At 40.6% G+C, this 19,297-nt stretch overlaps 1 protein-coding gene across 40 annotated transcripts in view; it reads left to right on the top strand.

Moving 5' to 3' along the window:
• The window catches only part of EPB41L3 (erythrocyte membrane protein band 4.1 like 3), a 144,507-nt gene that overhangs the window by 96,891 nt on the left and 28,319 nt on the right, over nucleotides 1-19,297 (top strand). For all 40 annotated transcript variants that reach the window (XM_040072267.1, XM_040072285.1, XM_040072277.1 and 37 more), the window contains exons 4-10: nucleotides 5,690-5,794; nucleotides 8,047-8,089; nucleotides 10,818-10,893; nucleotides 12,379-12,597; nucleotides 12,897-12,984; nucleotides 16,492-16,644; nucleotides 18,685-18,782. In XM_040072267.1, coding sequence (XP_039928201.1) covers nucleotides 5,690-5,794; nucleotides 8,047-8,089; nucleotides 10,818-10,893; nucleotides 12,379-12,597; nucleotides 12,897-12,984; nucleotides 16,492-16,644; nucleotides 18,685-18,782 — 782 coding nt within the window. The remainder of the gene's footprint in view (nucleotides 1-5,689; nucleotides 5,795-8,046; nucleotides 8,090-10,817; nucleotides 10,894-12,378; nucleotides 12,598-12,896; nucleotides 12,985-16,491; nucleotides 16,645-18,684; nucleotides 18,783-19,297) is intronic.

Raw genomic sequence — 19,297 nt, 5'->3', positions numbered from 1 at the left:
AGCAGGGCAGTGGCCAGGGCAGTGAGCAGATGCAGTCATGCCAGCTGTGGCATTGCCTGGCCAATGCCTTGAAACCCTCTGAGAACAGGGGCTCCTCAGCTGTGTTGAGCTACCAGTCCCAGAATGGCATTGCCGCTCCAGTGAGAAATCTGTCAGACAGAGGGTTGAATTCTGTCTGAAAGAAGCCTGAGTACTGACAGGTCCTCAGCATGGATGGCTCTAGCTGGCACAGAGCAAGGAAAGATGGCTGGTCCTGTAGGCTGGAGGTTACCCAACAAGGGAAAGTGGGTCATTCAGGGTGAGGTGCATCTGAAGAGGCTCAGGCTGCTTTATCAGGGTGGGTGCCAAAATGGCCTGCAGGAAGACTGCAAATGACCGTGTTTCAGGGACAGGGCAGGTTTACCAAACCAGGAGCCACAGCAGCTTGAACACCTTTTGGAGAGGTGGTGCTTCTTGGCATGGGGCAGCCAAGCCTACAGCCTTTCAGAGAAATAAAATTTGTCCCTTGGAGGTGGCAGATCTGAATCTGATAAATTTTCCTCTGACACAACTGGCTTCCAGCCTAGGAAGCACCATCCGGCATGCAACATTTGAAATCTTCTTGATCTCTTCCCTATATTTTACTGATCCCAAAGGAATTTTCTGGAGTCTTAGTAGCACCTGAAGGACAAGGATGTTTGTATCATATATTTGTATTACATTGTTGGCCGCTCATCTTCTGTGTCATTTCCCTCGTTGCTTAGCACAGTACAATAACATATGGCTTTGGTTGCTCGGTTGGTGCAATACAGGATTTTTATTACTCGGGGGTCCTGATGGGCAAAAAGGTGAACAGAAGTCAGTGATGTTCCAGGCAATGTTACCAGCAGGTTGCGGGAGGTTATCCTTATCCTTTACTCAGTCTTGAAGTGCCGAGTCTGATCTTGGGTTCCCCGGTACAAGGGAAACATGAACACACAGGAGTTCAGCAACGGGCCACAGATATGATGAAAGCCCTGGAGTGTGTCTTTTTTGAGGAAAGGCTGAGAGCTGGAGCTGTTCAGCCTGGAGAAAAGAAGGTGCAGGGGGGTCTTAGCAATGTGTATAAACATCTGATGGGAGGGGTGAAGAAGACAGAGCCAGAATGTGGTCAGAGGCACACATTTGCCGCAACAAGGGACAAGGGGCACAAAGTGAAAGAGAGTGAATTTCCATTTAAACAGTAGAAAAAAATAATTCACTATGGGGGTGGCCCACACAGCCTGCGGAGTCTCCATCCATGGACATATTCAAAACCCAAGTGGGCGTGATCCTGACCAATCTGCTTTAGGTAGTGCTTCTGGAGAAGGGAGGGTGGACTAGGCAATCTCCAAAGGTGCCCTCCAGCCTCAGCCAATCAGTGGTTCTGTGATTACCATACAGCACATATTTTGTGGCTCAAGTGAAAACGAAGGCTTGCAATTTTTCACTTTGATAATGTTTGCTTATTAGAAGTGCTTTACAGCTTATGGGTTTAATCATAATAAAGGAAAACATTCTTATTATTGTTCTGCATTAAGAAATACCAAATGTTGTACCCAAATGTTTGCTATAATTGACTTGATAATAATCTTGTTATCCAGGCAGAGCAAAGGTGGAAGTACTTGAATTTTTGAGCTCTTCACTCTGTGTTCACACAATCTTGGTCTGGTCATCTTGTAAGGCGATGGGGGTATGATGGAGGGATATGGCCTGAAGAAGATGATGTGGAAAGATTTGAGAATGGTGCAGAAGCCAATTAGGGGACAATTTTGTGACCTTCAGCATCCCAAGGAGGGAGAAACTCAGCTTCAAAACTGAGGAGAAGCTGGTGAGAAGAGAGGCTGTTTCTCCTTGTGTGTGAGAATTGCTGGCAGGCACTGGCTTGCCAAGTTTTCTGCTGCTGGCTCCTTTCACCGGGAACTTCACCAGGAGGCTGTTTATTCCCATTCCAGCTTCAAGAGAGAGCCCTGGCCTTTGTAGACCTGCAGGGATGAGGCTGTGAAAAAAAATGTAATGTTTTTTGCTGCCAGACCTTTGTGTTCATTTATGCTGTTTAATCTGTGAGTTGTATTCCTTCTGTTTACTTGATTTCCCAGAGCTTGAGCAAAGCGTCTTTTTTCACATCTGCACATTTAGTTTCATCCCACTCCTGCCTGAAAAATATCTAAGAATATTTCTAGTGGATACTCTTGCCAGATTTACCTTTCAAAATTTTTCTTTTTTGTTTACAGAGTCAGTATTTTGTAGCACCAAGTCTTCTTTTTTAATTTATTTTTTGATCCATATTTTTTGGACTGCTGAGAATTGGCATTTTTAGCATTAACCTGTGATCCACAGTAACCAGCAGACTGTCAGTCTTTCATCGTCTTAGACTTGTCATTCCAAAATAATGGAAAGCAAAGGTTTTAGGATGGATTAAGGCTATATGAACTTGAAAGCTGACCTTTCTTTCCTCCTCCCATTCTCTCCCTGCCAAAGCAATGATATCCTTGCCTTTCATGGCATGGTTATTTGGGCATGCAGTAAAATAAAAACGATTAACAAGGGAAAAAGAGGTCTGTTTAATTGCTGTAATTATATATTTCTAATTGAACCTCTTAATTTCCCATGAATTTACGCAGTAGCTTCCCTTCACTGTGTTTCTGTGCGATCATGCTTTAGAAACAGCGTGCCTGCTCACAACACACAGGTACAAAGTGGCACTGCTGCCTATGTGCAGGTGCATGAGGATTTCTCTTGTATTAGTGATGCCTTGGGAAGGCTGACTTGGAACAGAGACTGGACAGAGCTAGAGAGTAAAGTAGGTATTTATTGAAAGGCCTCTAGAATACACCTCACACAGTACAAGAGCCTGGCCAGGGCTACACTCGAGGTGGACAAATAATGGTCACAAAAAATGGATTGCCAGTCATGAGGTCTCACACTTTTATAAGTTTTGGTCCATTAGCATATTGGGGTTTAATTGTCCAATTACAGCTTCAGATTATGAAGTCCCATCCTCCTTGTTTTCTCTCTTCAGTCCACCATTGCTTACGCTTTTGTGTCTGAAAACTTGTAATGGTTGTCCTTGGTCCTCAGCAGGAAAAGGATTTGTTTTGTCTACCTGCTCCGTGAAGCAAGCTTACTAGCACTTCATGTGAGGCTCAGAACTACACCCCTAGGCAGCACAGAATCTGAAAACATGAAAGCTAAAACTTAAGGCATCAATGGCCATTTCTGTAGGAAGAGAAGTGGCCTTGGTAAGGCCTTCCCCCAGCCATCACCACTTCTTGCCTTGTGATGATGAAGAGAAGACCCTGGCCAGGAAGGGCTGTCAGGTACATTTTGTGTTTCTCATGTCCTTTTGCACCACCAGCAGGGTTTTCCCATATCCTGATGCAGCAGGAATTTTGTGGAAAATTGCTAAGTACAACCTGGGCAGCTTCACACAGGAGGAAGAGGAGGTTATATTGTCATGAAAATTGTTCCAGATTGCTCGCTTGCAGTGTGTAGCCAAACAAGAAATACTGAGCACTGGGGGTTTTCTGGGCATTTGGTTTTTATTAGAGCACAGTCCTGCACAACGGTTTCCTGTAATTCCCTGTTAAAACACCATACCTTGCAGCTGCTAGCTACTCTTTCTCAAAACAGACATCTGTGTAGATTGTGGATTGGCCACATAAAACAGCTTCTGTGTTGGCCTTGAGTGACTCTTAAAATCAAGAGAGCACTGAAGTGCCACAATCCAAATACATGTAAATGGTGCACTGGCACAGACATAATGTTTTTCAAAGCTGGTGTCCTCTAGAGCTAACCTGCTTGTTTTTCTCTATTTGGTATGACTACTTAGTTTGTTATCAAGTAGAAGAGCAGGAAAAATGCAGCATTGCTTGCTTGTAGCAGAAGTGTGACCATTTTGGCTTGAAGTTTCTGAGTTGGTTCCTCTCCATGCAGCAGCATTAAGATCTTTTTTATCTGCCTCTTTCTCTGCAGAGAACACCAAGTATAAAACCACCAACCTCTTGTTACCTACTTTCAAGTTCAGGGCGTGAAGAATTAACTAAACATTTGTTTGACATGAAAAAGGGGCTGGGGCATATTTATGCTTCCTACTTACAGGGTGGAAAGCATGTGACATGCAGAACAAGGCTCTAGGGCTGTTTGCTCAAATAATGCTGGAAGGCACAGTAAATGAAGTTACAGGAATACACTTGTAATGCACTTCTGGGCCTGGTTTATTTTCCTCCGCTGGTTAATATTTTTTAGGCCATGCTTTCTCCATTGATAAAAATGTAAAGGATGTTTTCCAGCGTCCTTTCCAATATACCATTTGAATGCCAGTAAAAATACCAAATGTAACACAGATTACGCTTCACAACTCCCTCCATCATTTCTTGTGATGTTTTCACTGGGTATTAGGCAGCAACCCTTGGTTCTTTCCTCTTTTTTCTCTTGGCTTGCTTACAACTTCTAAAACAGTTCGAGGCCATCGTTGGGCTCTATGGGTTTGTTGGCATCGCTGTGTCAGCTTGGATTTTGAACTGCCCTCTCCCAGCCAAGACTGCTGGGCTGGCAACGCGGTCTGGGTGCAACTCCATTGGCAAAGGCACGTAAATTTGGAGGTGGCATTCTCTCCTCCTCTGTGTCAACTGCCTGCATTGCCTTTGAAGCAAGTAGTGTCTTTTCAGTCTGCCTCTAGTCATGTGTATGCTACAGATGAAAATGCTGCACTGACATCAACTAAAATATTTATGTATGCATGTGGTCAGAATAAAGTGGGGAGATTTTTTTCCTTTAGCTGAGTTGCACTTTGGGAAGCAGGCAGCGATGAAACACAGTGATGAATATGGCCCAAATGATTTTGAATTGTTTATCGTCGTTAATGCATATCAAAGTTGGCATGTGTAGGTTATAAAGAGTATGTTTCTGTCTGTTTGGCTTTCTGGAGAATCTTTTTCTCAATTTCACATACAACACTGGGAACCAGGATAACCAGAATTTTTACTGTCCAATATGATAGATACTACGAAGCTTCTGCTAAGGGCTCTGGGTGTTGACAGTGAGAAGTCTTCTCATCTGACATGCCAGCAGTGAAAAAGGTTAGTGGGGCACTGAAAAGCTGGGGTTTTTTATCCAGCTGCATTCCCAGTCAGATACTACACTCTTTCCAGGATTTCCATAGATGACACAAACACATTTCCCTGTGTATTAGACAAAAATGAAATCCTGAAATCAGTCCACACTGTTACCAAAGCAAAAAGTATGTCCATGTTTGGTTTTTCCTCCAGTGGATTGCACCCACAGTCACAACTCTGATAGCCCATGACCATGAATATTTTGTACTGCTATTTTTTGCTACTTGCTCACAAAGAATTGCTTCAGTTTGCAGAGGTATGACCTCATCATGCTCTTGAAGTTGCAGTTTCTGAAAGACAGAATAGATTTACCTACTGGAAGTTGAAACATGATATGTATGACTTACTTAACTCTGCAAGAAGGCTTGAGGTTTTAGGAAAAGAGGATTTGCCCCATTCAGCAGATTTCTCTAAAGCTCCAGGTCAATAGGTTGGAAAGATGGATGCATTGATTTGAATAATTTTGAGGTTACTGGTTTGACAGAAAAGGAGTAATTTTAATGCTTATATTACTTTATATTGCAAACTTAAGCGTCTTTTTTTTTTTTTTTTTTTTCCCTGTCCATTTCCCACAGAAACGTTCTAGAGGTCAAGTGCTATTCGACAAAGTGTGCGAACATCTGAACCTTTTGGAAAAAGACTACTTTGGATTAACATACAGAGACACAGAAAACCAAAAGGTAACCCACAAAACTGCGAGTGGTCTTTGGCATGTGAACATCAGAACTCCCTGAGACACTGCCCAGACAGCTGCAAACAATCCAGGAGTTGGTCTTATCTTCCTTGCCAAGTCTCATAGACACAGTTTGAGCAATTGTTTTTTGTGACTCTACTTCTCAAGAGCATCTCCTGTGTTTCCCTGGGTTCCCTTTCTTTCAGCTATTTATGACATGAAGGATATTAATCATATAGCTGTTGCTCTTTCTAGTATGATTTATTCCTTTATTGTCATAGATGAAAGTCAGATTTATACTCATAGATACACTGCAAAACACATAATGCTAAAATATAGCTTAATAATAGTGGTTGGGACACAGGCAGGAGATGACTGACTGCTCTGCTAACTGTTAAGATAAGGGAAAGGGTCTAAGCCTTGACTTTATCTTAGCATTATTGTTGATTTGACTAAAGACATTAGTCTTCAGAAGCAGCTGGTAGCAATAGTGGATCAGATTCTGCTATCCTGCCTCCCAACATCAGTATGAAACAAGCTGTACATTACAAGTGCCAAAGATGATCTAATGTGCAGGTGATGTGTACCTACATTATTTGGGACATGGTACAGTGAAAGAGAGAGTATCAAAGAATAATTTAAATTACATTATTTTGGCATTTTAATATAAATATTTTGACAGAAACCAATACAAAACTTCTTAACAATATGCACAGTAGCTCAGCAGAGCTCACCAGATATTTTGTACTGTGCATGGCCTGAAAGGTCTCCCTTGTTGGAGCTGGAGCTACAACTACTTTTTTAGCTGTTTATGTCTTGTGGGAATGACAGTTGTGTTTTCTAGGTTTCCTTTTGTTTCAAATATATATGATATGAAAGAAAACAGTCTTTTTGTTTCTTTTTCCCCCTTTCTTTACAGACTTCTCTGTTTCTAATTCAGAAAATCACTTAAGGAGATACTTGGTCCATGCCAGTGCAAGATAATGCCTTAGCATGTGCTCAGTTTTGAGTTTTGAGAAAAGCTAGGCAGAAGTCTTAGTGCATTTTCAGATAGGTATGCTTTCCAGCAGGAAAGAGAATCATGGATTCATTATTAACATGTGGTTTGGAAGCACTAAACAATTATAGGTCACCAGTTACTTTACAGAGCTTAACAGTTAAAAGAAAAACTGCCTGCTGTCACTTTTATTTATCAATAACATGCATATTTTTAATGTCAATTACTTAGAAATTCACTTCCATCCTCTGGCACATAACTTCCAGCCAGACAACATAAGTGCCCACATCCCGTGTCATCTTTGTAAACAGAAATCCTAATGTGTCTTTAATTTCGTGGTGCATAGTGTGCTTTTGTGCTCAGCAATAGCTGGAGATCTTCAGGCTCTTGTTTTGCACCACAGGGCAGGTTTGGACAGCTGCAAACTGGTTGTTTTTGTTGGAGAGGGATTGTTGTGTTCTGCTTGTTTGATATCTCTTTAGTGTTTTATTGTCTCGCTAATACATTTGTTGATCTTTCTTTGGAGAGAGTGGAACTTTCCTGGGGAAAGGGAACTTTTTGTTCTGGTCTGTGACGCATTTTAAATATTAATTTGATTCTCTTAGAGGCCAAGACAGCAGAGGCACTGAGACCCCAAGCTGCTGTGTGCCTCCTCCAGAGGAATTTCACCTGCTCCCTGGCATCCATGGAGTACTAACACATCACTGGGATAATTGTCCACCTCCTCAGCAGGGGTTTTGTCTTGCATAGTCACTGGGCTCTGCAGGGTGGATGGGGGCAGAGGTGTTGTGGTTCTACCTCTGGTTTTCCCTGGAGAGCCCTTTGTGCCCATGCTGCATTACAAACAGGGTAGTGCTGTACTCTGCACTTGTTTATCACTCTAGCAAGTCTTTTCAGCCTTTCCAGGACTGGAGAAAAAAAAAATATCAAAACCACCTCTTTATAATAAGCTTGTAGAAAGTTAGTTTTCCCAGAAGATACTCTGCAAAAAGATCTCTGTGGGTTCATTTTACCAATTCCTGTTTTTGATTCTTTTATTTCAAATCACTGAGGCCCTCAGAGTCTTTGAAGGTTAAAAAAAATCCTGTTTCTTCCCATGGCCACATCTTGAAAATTAGTGTTAGCCCTGCCTACTGCTACTCCAAGGAGAAAGGGATGGCAGAGCTTCACATATTATAGCTTTGACTCATAACACTGTTTTAAAAATAATGTTTATTGTGTTTTCTAATTCAAATTGAAAAAAGGAAACATTTTCTTTGCAGAATTGGTTGGACCCTGCCAAGGAAATCAAGAAGCAGATCCGAAGTAAGTTTGTTATCATTGTCCCCTTCTACATGTGCCCCCATGGGGACAAAGCATATTTCACACTCATCTTTTGTATCCTGTCCCAAGTCTTTAGCAAAGGAATTATATACATCCTTTAGATTTTTTACCCCATGATGATGGTGAGGCATTACTGATGCTTGCAAACCATGAACTTGCATTGCTGAAAACAACTTGACATTTGAAGAGATGCAAAATCCTGAAGTTTGACATTAAGCAATGTAATCTTAGGGACTAGGCCATGTATATGAATTATTTCTTGCATTACTGATGTTTATATCATATCCAGAAACACTGCTCATGCCCCATAATGAAATAATTCACTGATACAAAATAGTACTCTATCTAAAATACCTTTCCTTTCTTCATTTCAAAAGATTAATCTTTGCTCCTAAAATGACCATTCAGTCAATTTTCTGATTCACGTGCATATTTTTAAAAGCTCAGTTGTTACAACTAGGCTCCTTCTACATTAGAAATTCAAAAACCTCTCAAAGGAAAATGTTTTTGAGACTGCTGGGCTCAAAACTTGACTTGTGTTCTTTTACTTCCTCTCACTTTTAAAAATTGACAAAATGTTTATGTGTATGACTTCTGTGGGCAGAAAAGCCTCAGTATTTTTTTCTTTGCACATTTTGTAATTGACCTCTTCTAGCACTTGTGCTTACACAGACAAATGTATCTGGTAGTTCACGTTTGTTGGGTCAGGCCTGGCAGATAAATCCCTTCCCTCTCCAGAATTAAAAGGGTTAATTTACACCGGTGAGAAAATTTCCCCACGTATTATGAGCAACTTCCCTTTTCCTCCAGTATTATTTTCATTGCAAGTAGGTGATCTGCGGTACAAAGTAATGAACATTTGCCCTTTTAAAATCTCATGAAGGAATGGATCTGGAGGGGAAGGTGCTTTAGGCCACGATGAGTTAGGTTACACAGATGGTCAATGCAAGTAAAGCAGCTCAGCTCCCCAACTCGTATTTGAAATGCATTTAATATGTACCCAAGCCATTAAATAGACAATGAAGGGTTGTGACAGCAGGAAATTAATCAGGGCAGAAGAGTCTCATCCTGAACTTGAGGCAGTGGATAGTTGTATTTGCAGAAAGTGACCGTAATAATTTGCTTTCTCTGTACAGTTCATCCCAGAAGTGGAACAGGCCAACAGTGGAAAAGTAGTGCTGTTACCCATGCTTTCCAAAACAAATATATATATAGTCCTGCTAAATGCTGGTTGAGTTGTACAACACACAGACCACACTGCTGGGACTTCATCCCAGTGGTTGAGAAAGGCCCTTGCTTCTCACCCCGTTAGTTGTAACCCCCTAACTTGCACAATGTTAGGTTTTATTCCAACCCTGTAAATATGGGGTGAAGACTGCTTACTCCTCTATCTTAACCATCTGTGCTATTATGATAGGCTTTATCATAGGTCTGAGTTTTGATTTTTTTGTGTGTGTGACAAGGAATAGGTTTACAGGCTATCGTCCTTTTCTTCTGTTGTGAAACCAGGTGTCACCTCTGGCTGCACTCCCACCTTGGGGCTGGTCTGCTCTCTGGTGGGACCATGCCCCATCCTTGCTGCCAGCCAAGTCTTCCTCTCACCGCCTTTTATGGCCCAAGAAAATGAAAAACTCCCTAGAATGAAGGACTCCACAAGTCTTGCTAAGAGCTGAAGTCCTGATCGTGAACATCAAACTTCTTGCACATTCTTAGAATCATTGAATTATTTGGATTGGATGGGACCTTAAAGATAACCTAATTTCAACCCCTGTTCCCTAGGCAGGGAAACTCCCACTAAACCAGGTTGCTCCAAGCCCCATCCAGCCTGACCTTGAACATGTGAGATTAGACGTGTGGAAGACCAAAGCGGATGGGGCCTCCCTATGGGATAAAATTTCCTTGTTGTTTTTAAGAACAGTGTGTTTTGGGGTTTTATTATTGCTTTTCATTTGTGTTCAAGTCACATGCTAGTGCAAGCTAACCCTTTTTTTCAGAATAACTTCTATATTTATACACCAGGTTCAACTCTTTTTTTTTTTTTTTAAATCTTGATACTATTTTTTTTTTACAACATTTAAAGCTAACACTCCAGAAATAATTTTGCCAACTCTGGAGAGAGAAACCAGTATCCACCCCATGGGTCAACTAAATTTAGTGAAATAATTAAATAAGAATTCCCTGGTGTTATGTACTTTTGCAGTCATACTCTCTGTTTGTCCTTGCAGTTTTGTCTGCACAATAATTTATGTCTGCTGCAGAAAGGAGCTATGTGCTGAGGCAGCACTCTGCGAGGATGCTGTGAGCTGCTTTGGGCAGCAAGACCTCAGCACTGCTCCAGAGCCCATTCGTACTCTGGCTTGTGGTATTTCCAGTGCCTCTGTGTTTTGGGTTATTGGTTTTTAAAGCTTGTACAGACTGTGTGGTGCTTACTTTCAATAAACCTTGTTCTCAGACTGAAGAGGTTTTTTAGTGTTAGTAATAAATTACTGCACACTCAGAGTCCTCACTTCAGTGGTAATCCTACTAAATAAGAAAAGAGCTGTAAAATCTGATCTAATACAGTATCTTCAGTATGACGTGGGAAAAATATTCTAAAATGTGTTCTTATTAATTGCTTGTCCGGGATATTTTTTTAGTTTGCTGGTGGTTGAACGGCATGAGCATCTCTGTACTTGCAGTATACTTTCAATCAGTCTGTGTTCTTTTCCAGGTGGTGCTTGGCAGTTTGCATTTAACGTGAAATTCTACCCTCCAGACCCTGCCCAGCTATCTGAAGATATTACCAGGTGTTTGAAACATTAAATACCTTTTTAGAAGTGACTTAAATGCTGTTCCTGGTAGAACTTATACTATAATTATCCAAGAAAAGAAATGCTTTATATTTCCACTGTCTTTCTTTTTCATATGAGTTTATGGAAAATATGCAATGCTTTGAGCGAAGAGACAGTGGAACAGTGTCTAACCCCTGTGTTATGAACTATTTTTTTCAGTATGTATATTCCTTAGAATATATTCCTTAGGGTTGATTTTAATTTTCACAAAGATGCCTGATGCCCATTTTTGCCAGTGGTACCAAGTTATTACTGTCAGTAAAATCATGACTATGAAAGGAAAGAAGTGAGATAATGTTGTGGTTTCATGACCATACTGAATGCAAAACAGAGCACTGTACCAGCTACTTAGGAAAAAATGAGCTCTTTCCCTGCTGAAACCAGGATAGATGAGAATAAACATGCATTTGACAAAATAAGCAATTGATGTACATGGAATCATGAATATGGTGGTAATGAATAGCTGCTCCCTGCTCTTCAAGTCACTCAGCTCTGCACTCCACACCTCTCCTCTCTGGTTTTGTATTCATATTGCAACCACAACAACAACAAAGCAAAACCTCACCTGATTTTCTCCTTGGAAGGAGGCACAGAGACTTTAAGCCATGATGAATTTTTGTGCCATCATCAAACTGTTCCCCAGCCTGTTGCAAAATTTTTCAACCTTTGAATATTTTTAACCTTCAACACTTTATGGACTACTTGTTGCTTTTAAGGTAGCATGAAGCCTTTGGCCTAGATCAGGGTCCCCTGTGGTAGGTACTTTGCAGAAAGACAGTGTGCCAAGAGTTCACAATTGAACAGAGAACTTCCAAAGGAAAGGATTGCTTTATTCCTCTTCAGACTCTTAAATTTCCCCTGGGAACTCTGCCTTTGCCACCAAACCAATACTTTTTACTTTTTTTTTTTCTCTGTTTTCCCCTATCTGGTGAAACCTTGCACTGCACATTGCTGTGGTTTTAACAGCATTTATTGTTTAAATGTATTTTTGAGGAAGAACATGTTGCTCAAGAGACAGCTTATGCTTTTTGAACGACTTGGAGTTCAGCTATACTTAAATGAACAGTATATGAGGGTTTTTATTATTGTTTTCTCCTTATAGAATTATCAGGTAATTTTATATGTTAGTGATTTATGATAGAAACCTAGTATGTTTAATGGGTATTTCTTCATTTAGGTCACTAAACAAAGTAATAACCTATTTTATTAAGAGATCTCCATGCTGCTGTGTAAAGATAAATTAGGTGTTCCTACTGATAAATTAGGCGAGAGCTTGGTGTTTTGGGGGTTTGGGTTTTGTATTTTTTTTTTTTTTTTTACAAAATTATTATTGTCCTTGTTCCTATTGGAGCCGAGGCCTCTTTCCAGTGCTCGGGCGGTGTTTCCCTGGGGACAGCGGTGGAGGAGCCCTGTCTGAACTGCTTTGGGGCTCCCTTGCAGGTACTACCTCTGCTTGCAGCTGCGAGATGACATCGTTTCGGGTCGGCTGCCCTGCTCGTTCGTCACGCTGGCCCTGCTGGGCTCCTACACCGTGCAGTCGGAGCTTGGCGACTACGACCCGGATGAGTACGGCAGCGACTACATCAGCGAATTCCGCTTTGCGCCAAACCACACTAAAGAGCTGGAGGACAAAGTGATCGAGCTGCACAAGAGCCACAGGTAAGCAGAGGGTGTCGGTGTGAGCTCTAGCCTGCCTCAGGTACCATCTTGGTGCATCAGGAGATGTTAAATTCTGCAGTGATGTACTTAATATTTTTCGGGCAAGAGTCCTCCGTGTGTCTTTGTTGCAGCCTGTGGGTTAACAGGGTCTGCACTCGAGCTGTGGCTCTGGTAGGTACCCAGCTTCCTAAGAGGTATGGCTATAGTTCTGACAGGCTGAAAATGTTTTCCAGCTGCTGGATTTTCTTTTGGATTCTGTTTCCTTAATGTTTATGCTTGAACTGGTTACTTTTCCACAGGGGAATGACACCTGCAGAGGCTGAGATGCATTTCCTGGAGAATGCCAAAAAACTATCAATGTATGGAGTAGATCTCCATCATGCCAAGGTATGTGCTTTAGTTGTTTCGCTGGCCATATCTCTCCTGTGGCATAGTACTTGGATCTGCATGGAATCCCTGATTTATTTTTTCTTGTGTTTTTGAGACAGGAATTTTGTGGGATGAATCATGTGTCAACATGAGGGAAGGTGACTCATGAAATAAGTGTAAATATATCTTGTAACCATACCATAATTTATCCTATAGATTTGAAGAAGTTGGACATCAACTTCCATGTTGACTAAATAATGCTATCCTTGAGGAAAGTTCTGAATGGATAGGTGATGTGGGAGGATTTTAGAAGCTGTCCACAGAGTGGTCAAGTTTCATGTGATTCAGCTACTTTTTCCAGTTTAATAAGGCCAACCATGCTATCTTAACTAATTTCTATGCTGAAAAGGACTTTCAAGCAATTATTTAGCTGCATTGGAAACCTAATCAGGTTGATGATAATGGGGAGACAGCAGCTTGTCTCTTTCCTGAAGTGTGGTTGTTGCAGTTGACAGGGAGGACAGCAATTCTTCTGGAAACATTCTCCCATGATCAAGTAGTTCCTCTAATCATCAGAAGGCTAAGTTATGAATAAAACATGGTCATTCTTACTGTGACTTGGGAGAGTCACTTATTAGCCTTGTGTTGGTTGTCTGATTTTTAGGGTTCTTTTTTTTCTGAATAAATAATTGCTATTGTTTTCTTCACTCTTCAGAGTAGGACTAATGGATTTTAACATTTTTGAGGTTAGCAAGCATCCTTGGAAAATGAATATGGAACCAAAGAATTCTGCCCTGTGGAGAGAACTGCATTTTCTGTAAAGGTCAAATTATTGTGAGCTGGTTTTTTTTTGCTGCAGCAGTTCCTTTCAAGAATTGAGATAAATTTGCAGCTCGGATCTTGAAAGAGCCTGCAACCATGTCCCTGGGGCATTTTGTAGGAGCTGTGCATGTGTGTTACAGAATTCAAGGCAGTCTTTTGTGTTCTGTTAATTGCCTTCACTGGAAATGAAAAATCTGTGTACAGCTCAATGGGCAACATCTACCAGGAGGGATGCCACTGCCTTCCCTGTATTCTGCAGATATACACACTGTCTTGAGGCACATTTGGAGCAGAAAGAAAGGGATTGGCAGAAGTCACTTGATAGCTTTTTCTCAGATGCAAAGAAATCCAAAAAACAGCAACTAAGTGGATTACTGTTTTAAATATGTTACAGGCTTTGTTACTGAAAATTTTACATAACATAGAATTAAGGCCTAAGTATTTTCTCAGAATATTGGAGAAAAGCTGTGAAGTTTAGGATGGGATATTCTAAGTTAACAATTTTATTTATTCTTTCCTGGAAAAGTATTGGTATCCTGGTTTGCTCTTTTTATTTTTTTTTTTAAATCAAACAAAATCTCAGAGCAAAAGAAGTTAGTAGAAAATCTTATATCTCTCCAAACTGATGCTCCTTATTTTAAAAAGCTGCAATGATAACCAAGTTGTGTCTGTCTGTGGGTTAAGAAACCCGACAGTCATCTTGAAAACTGAGCTGAAGGTGGGAAAAATAGACTCTACGTGAGATGTCATGTTTAGTTTTAATTAGGTCTGCCAGTGAGATTTGATGGTGTCAGGCTAGGGGACAAGTATCTCTGTGCATGCCTTTTGGAAGTCGTGCCATGGCAAATGTCTCAATGTAAATGTCAATTCATTAAGGCTGTGCCCACGTCTTCGGTGTCGGACAGATGTTGGACTCACCAGCTCGCATTAAAACTAGTTCTCACTTACCCAATGCAAGGCTGTGATGAAAAATATGTTCAAATAGATAGATTTTTCCTCTGGGCTGTCATCATTCTGAGGAAGTCCCCCCTGATCCATATGCTGAGCTAGAGGGATGTGCATCAAACATTAAAGCTAACAGGTTTCTGCCCCATGCAACCACATGGCTCCTGAAAAAAATCCAAATTCTTTTACTCAGGTTTCATTTTATACTAGTAGTATCACATTGGAAAACAGTCTCTGACACCAACAAGTAACACAAGTCTTGAATAGACTTATATGTGCAGCTAAGGTAGAGGTAAGGGAAGAAGGCATTTCTCAACAAGTTTTTGAGAAAGTGTATCAAAAATAGAAGACCCTTGCAGGGGCTGCAGAACCTGCAGAAATGCGCCATATATGAGCAAACTTGCATTTCACCATTCATTCACCAGGCAGTGTGATTACTGCAATGAGACTTGGTTTTTTAGAATGTATTCCCTGTATTTGGACATTGCTCTTTGCATAGGAAAGAGAAACAGAAGTACACTGAAAAACATTAGCTTTGTCTTTTCTATGGTGCCTGACAGTGATACCACACAAGACTGTACTTAGGAAAAAATCTGCCTTTAAGTGGTGGTACCATTGTTGTTGGAACACATGTCCTCTATTGGTGTGTTTTGTAATACTGGAGTGACTTTGTGGCACTATTTCTATGTTGTGATTTTAAAACTTGTTTTCATTTCAGGCTGTGCCACAGCTGTTTCATCGTGACTGACCATGCATACCATTGTGTTGGTCTTGAAATGTAGTTAGATTTTTCACTGAGTGACTAAAAGATAGCTGGCTGGGAAAACCAGAGGAAAATGATGAATTAATTTCATCATTATCATAGGGTGACATCTTTGTAGCTTCTGCAATCAGATTTTTTGACTTTAGGTTATTTAAAAACAATTTGTGAAGAACTCAGTTGCTTTAAAGTGGATTCTACTTTTCTCTATCAGTACTAGTACTTAGCTAAACAAAGAAACAGTGATAGAAGATTGGTTTAAAACTATTTGAAGACTTCTAAAGGAAAGACAAATCTGTATGTCTTACTTTAAAAACCACATATTTATGGGTATGTTCTGATAAGATTGTGGACAAATCTTTTGTAGTGCTAATATGTCTGAGCTACAGCCTCCTGTCCAACGTAGGTTATAGCACAGGCACAGTCACACACTTAAAAAGAATAGCTTCTGGTCCAAATGCCCAACTTTATGCCCACTGGGCATTACAAAGTGAAAATAATGGGCAAAAGCTTAAGAGCATTAAAGAAACTAACAAACCTACTAAAGCCAAGATGAGCAAACTACAGAAGAAAAATCTGTCTCAGGATTCACAAGGCTTAGTCATGGAGATGAGTGATACCAGGAGAAGTAAATTTGTACGCTGTCATACTTACTTTCAATCTGGTACTTATGCTAATAGCCCTTTTTTATTATGCTAATAAAACTTTGCTGTATGAATATAATTCCTTTAATGACATCTAAAATTTCCCTCCTCCTTTTGGAGTCTTTGTAAAATATAAGAAAACATTGGAAAACCTCAATTCCCTTCACCCTGCCCAACCTTACTATTATTTGCATGAATGCATTCAGTGAGTAGGGTAGCACTCAGAAATCAGGTCACTACAGCTGATGCATTAAAAAGACATAGCTCAGATAGAAACACAGGATACAGGAATCTGTAGTACTGTAGGATGCAAGGAGAGAAATACTCAACAATGTGCATTGCTTGCTATTCCAGGATTCTGAAGGAGTGGAAATCATGCTAGGAGTCTGTGCAAGTGGACTCTTAATATATCGAGACAGACTCAGAATAAATAGATTTGCCTGGCCAAAGGTTTTGAAAATTTCCTACAAGAGAAACAACTTCTACATCAAAATCCGACCAGGGGAGGTAAGGGCATCCTGATTCTCTTAAGTGAATGAACCTCTTGAAAAAAAAAACCATGAGTTTTTACTGATTTGTTGATTTGTCTTGTCTTATAAGCTTTTAACATTCCTCTCCATTTACATTTCCTAATTCATGCTGATTTTCTTAGGAAAGGTTAGTTGTATACTTTCTTTAAAATACAGTTAAAAAGCAACTTTGATATTTTTCTGTTTACATCCATGAACTAATGTAAGGAATAAATATGGCCATCTGCACATAAAAAGCTCATTGATATTACGAATTCTTTGGGCATTTAAGTAGCATATTGCTTATTCACGGAAAGCTTGTTATCCTCCCTCATGTTGTACATGAAACTGGAAACATCTCACCCACAAAGAGATGTAGAGAGGCCATGCCAAACTTTATAAACACATCAGACCAGTATATGGGCAGCATTTGGGGTAACTACGCGCACTGGCCCCGCCAGGCCCGCAGGAGCTCCTGTTCTGGCTCTGGAGAAGGGGATGTGGAACCTCGTACAGTGAGTGCCCTCTCGTGGCTCAGCCGGATGCGAAGCAAATACCGACCTCAAGGGCTGAGCATGCGCTCGCCCAGGAATCATGGATAGCATGGGATGGTTTGAGTTGGAAAGGACCTTAATGATCACCTCGTTCCAACCCCTCCGCCCTGGGCAGGGACGCCATCCACTAGATCAGGTTGTTCAAAGCTTCATCCAACCTGGCCTATAAGATGATAACTCTTAAGAAGTTCAGGATCATCACAGGTGAAGGAGGATTTCCATTTCGAATGCTGGTACAATAAATGGCCTGTGAGAGATGAAAACCTCATATCTATTTAGAGTGTGGAGCTGTATAGCAGGACAGAAATCACTTAGATGATGACCGGCATTTCTCCCTTAATGCAGCCAGTGTCTCTGGGACTGTTCATAATTGACCTGGGAAACTTGCTGGGGCTCCCCACCCCTGAGCCTAAGCCTTTTTTAGATCCCTAAACCAAAATCCACAAACCTACATCTCCTGCCCCTCAGAAGACACAGTTTTCCTGCCTTGATTTTGATTTTAAAAATCCAAACAAATATTCACTGGCATTCCCAGTGCCTGCACTGAAGCTCTCCACCACTGCTGCCCTGTTGAGCTCTGCTGGTCTTGGTATGCAGTATCCTGTGACCAGGTCATAGTTCTGTGTGTAGAATAATCAATGCAGCCTCTGTCCAAATTACATTTGATGATAATGTGATTCACTATCCCACATCATCTTTATTATTTTGCTTTTTCCTGCCTTATTTCCCTGTCAGCTTCTGTAGGGATCCAGACTTCCTTACAAGTGCCCCTCTGTCTACCTTTCCCCCATCACAGCAACTCTCTTTTATCTACTCAGCTATCTAAATGTAGCCATCAACATGTTAGAGCAGATATAGCTGGCACAGCTTCTGCATCTGAAATATATAAATTTGCAGCACAATCTAAAGAGGTCTCTTTCCGTCTCTGGACAACTCTTTTCAATTACTCGTCTTGCCTCATACTCCTCAGGTGAATTAGCTCTAACCACTGTGATTTACTAACAGTAGTACTTTCTCTGTAAATATCCTTAATCTAAGGCTCTGTGAGACCAAATCAGTCCCTGAGGACTGCTGCTCACCTCCAGGTATTGCCAGGCTTCCCACTGTATTTTAAACTGGTGAAAATAAATCAGCAGGGTTAAAACACTTGAATGATGTTGTGGCTCAGAAGTTTCCCAAGTCTTAACTGATCTCTTTGTTACTATAGGGTACAAAACATCACTATCACCATTAGAAATCTCTTGCTCATTACCAGTGTTTCCCCTCAGAAATGATCCCCGAAGGCTTCCATGGATTATCATTCACAGCCTCTTTCCCAGAATGCTTTCTGTAGAATATTTATATGTGTGGTTATATACATGAGCGTATGCATTCGCTCTTGCAATGAGGTGATACAGACGGAGGAAATGAAGATGAACCTGTGTACACTGTCTGAAAACAGATGCACAGCACCAAAAACATACTTATTCTTTTTTCCTACCTAGTTTGAGCAGTTTGAAAGCACTATTGGGTTTAAGTTGCCAAATCATCGTGCTGCAAAGCGCTTATGGAAAGTGTGTGTTGAACACCATACATTTTTCAGGTATGTGGATTTCTTTTCCTAAAGATGTGATATAAAACACAACAGAAAATGACAATTCTGTCAGCAGAGAAAAAACCCTTCAAATCAAATTGTCTTTTTGATCATGAGGTACCTCTGAGCAGATAAAGGAAGGCTATTGTTTTTTCAAAATTTGAGATATTGCACCCAAATTATTCATACTATTTCAGATAGATACAGCTTAAAATCACCATATGGTCCTAATTAATCATTTTGCTTTATCTGTGCCACAATATTATCAGCTGCTATAATTAAAGAGATGAAGGACTCTGCTGCACTACTTCATATAAGCTTGCATAGGGAGAGCAACTTATATGGAAGATTGCTGGGGGATGTGGGTAAGAGTTTAAAAAAGAGGAGTATTTTTATTTAATTATATATGAAAGTGCAACAGTAGCAGGTCGTGTTTTTTATGGTCACCCAGAATACCCAACCCATACCTGTAATTTTTGGATTACTAAGGAATTTTGCAGATAATTTTTTGACTTCTAAGAAGA

The sequence above is a fragment of the Hirundo rustica genome, chromosome 1 (assembly GCF_015227805.2).
Source record: "Hirundo rustica isolate bHirRus1 chromosome 1, bHirRus1.pri.v3, whole genome shotgun sequence".
Taxonomy (NCBI): domain Eukaryota; kingdom Metazoa; phylum Chordata; class Aves; order Passeriformes; family Hirundinidae; genus Hirundo; species Hirundo rustica.
Note: the sequence above shows the minus strand (reverse complement) of the source record. Positions and strands in the feature narration are given on the sequence as shown.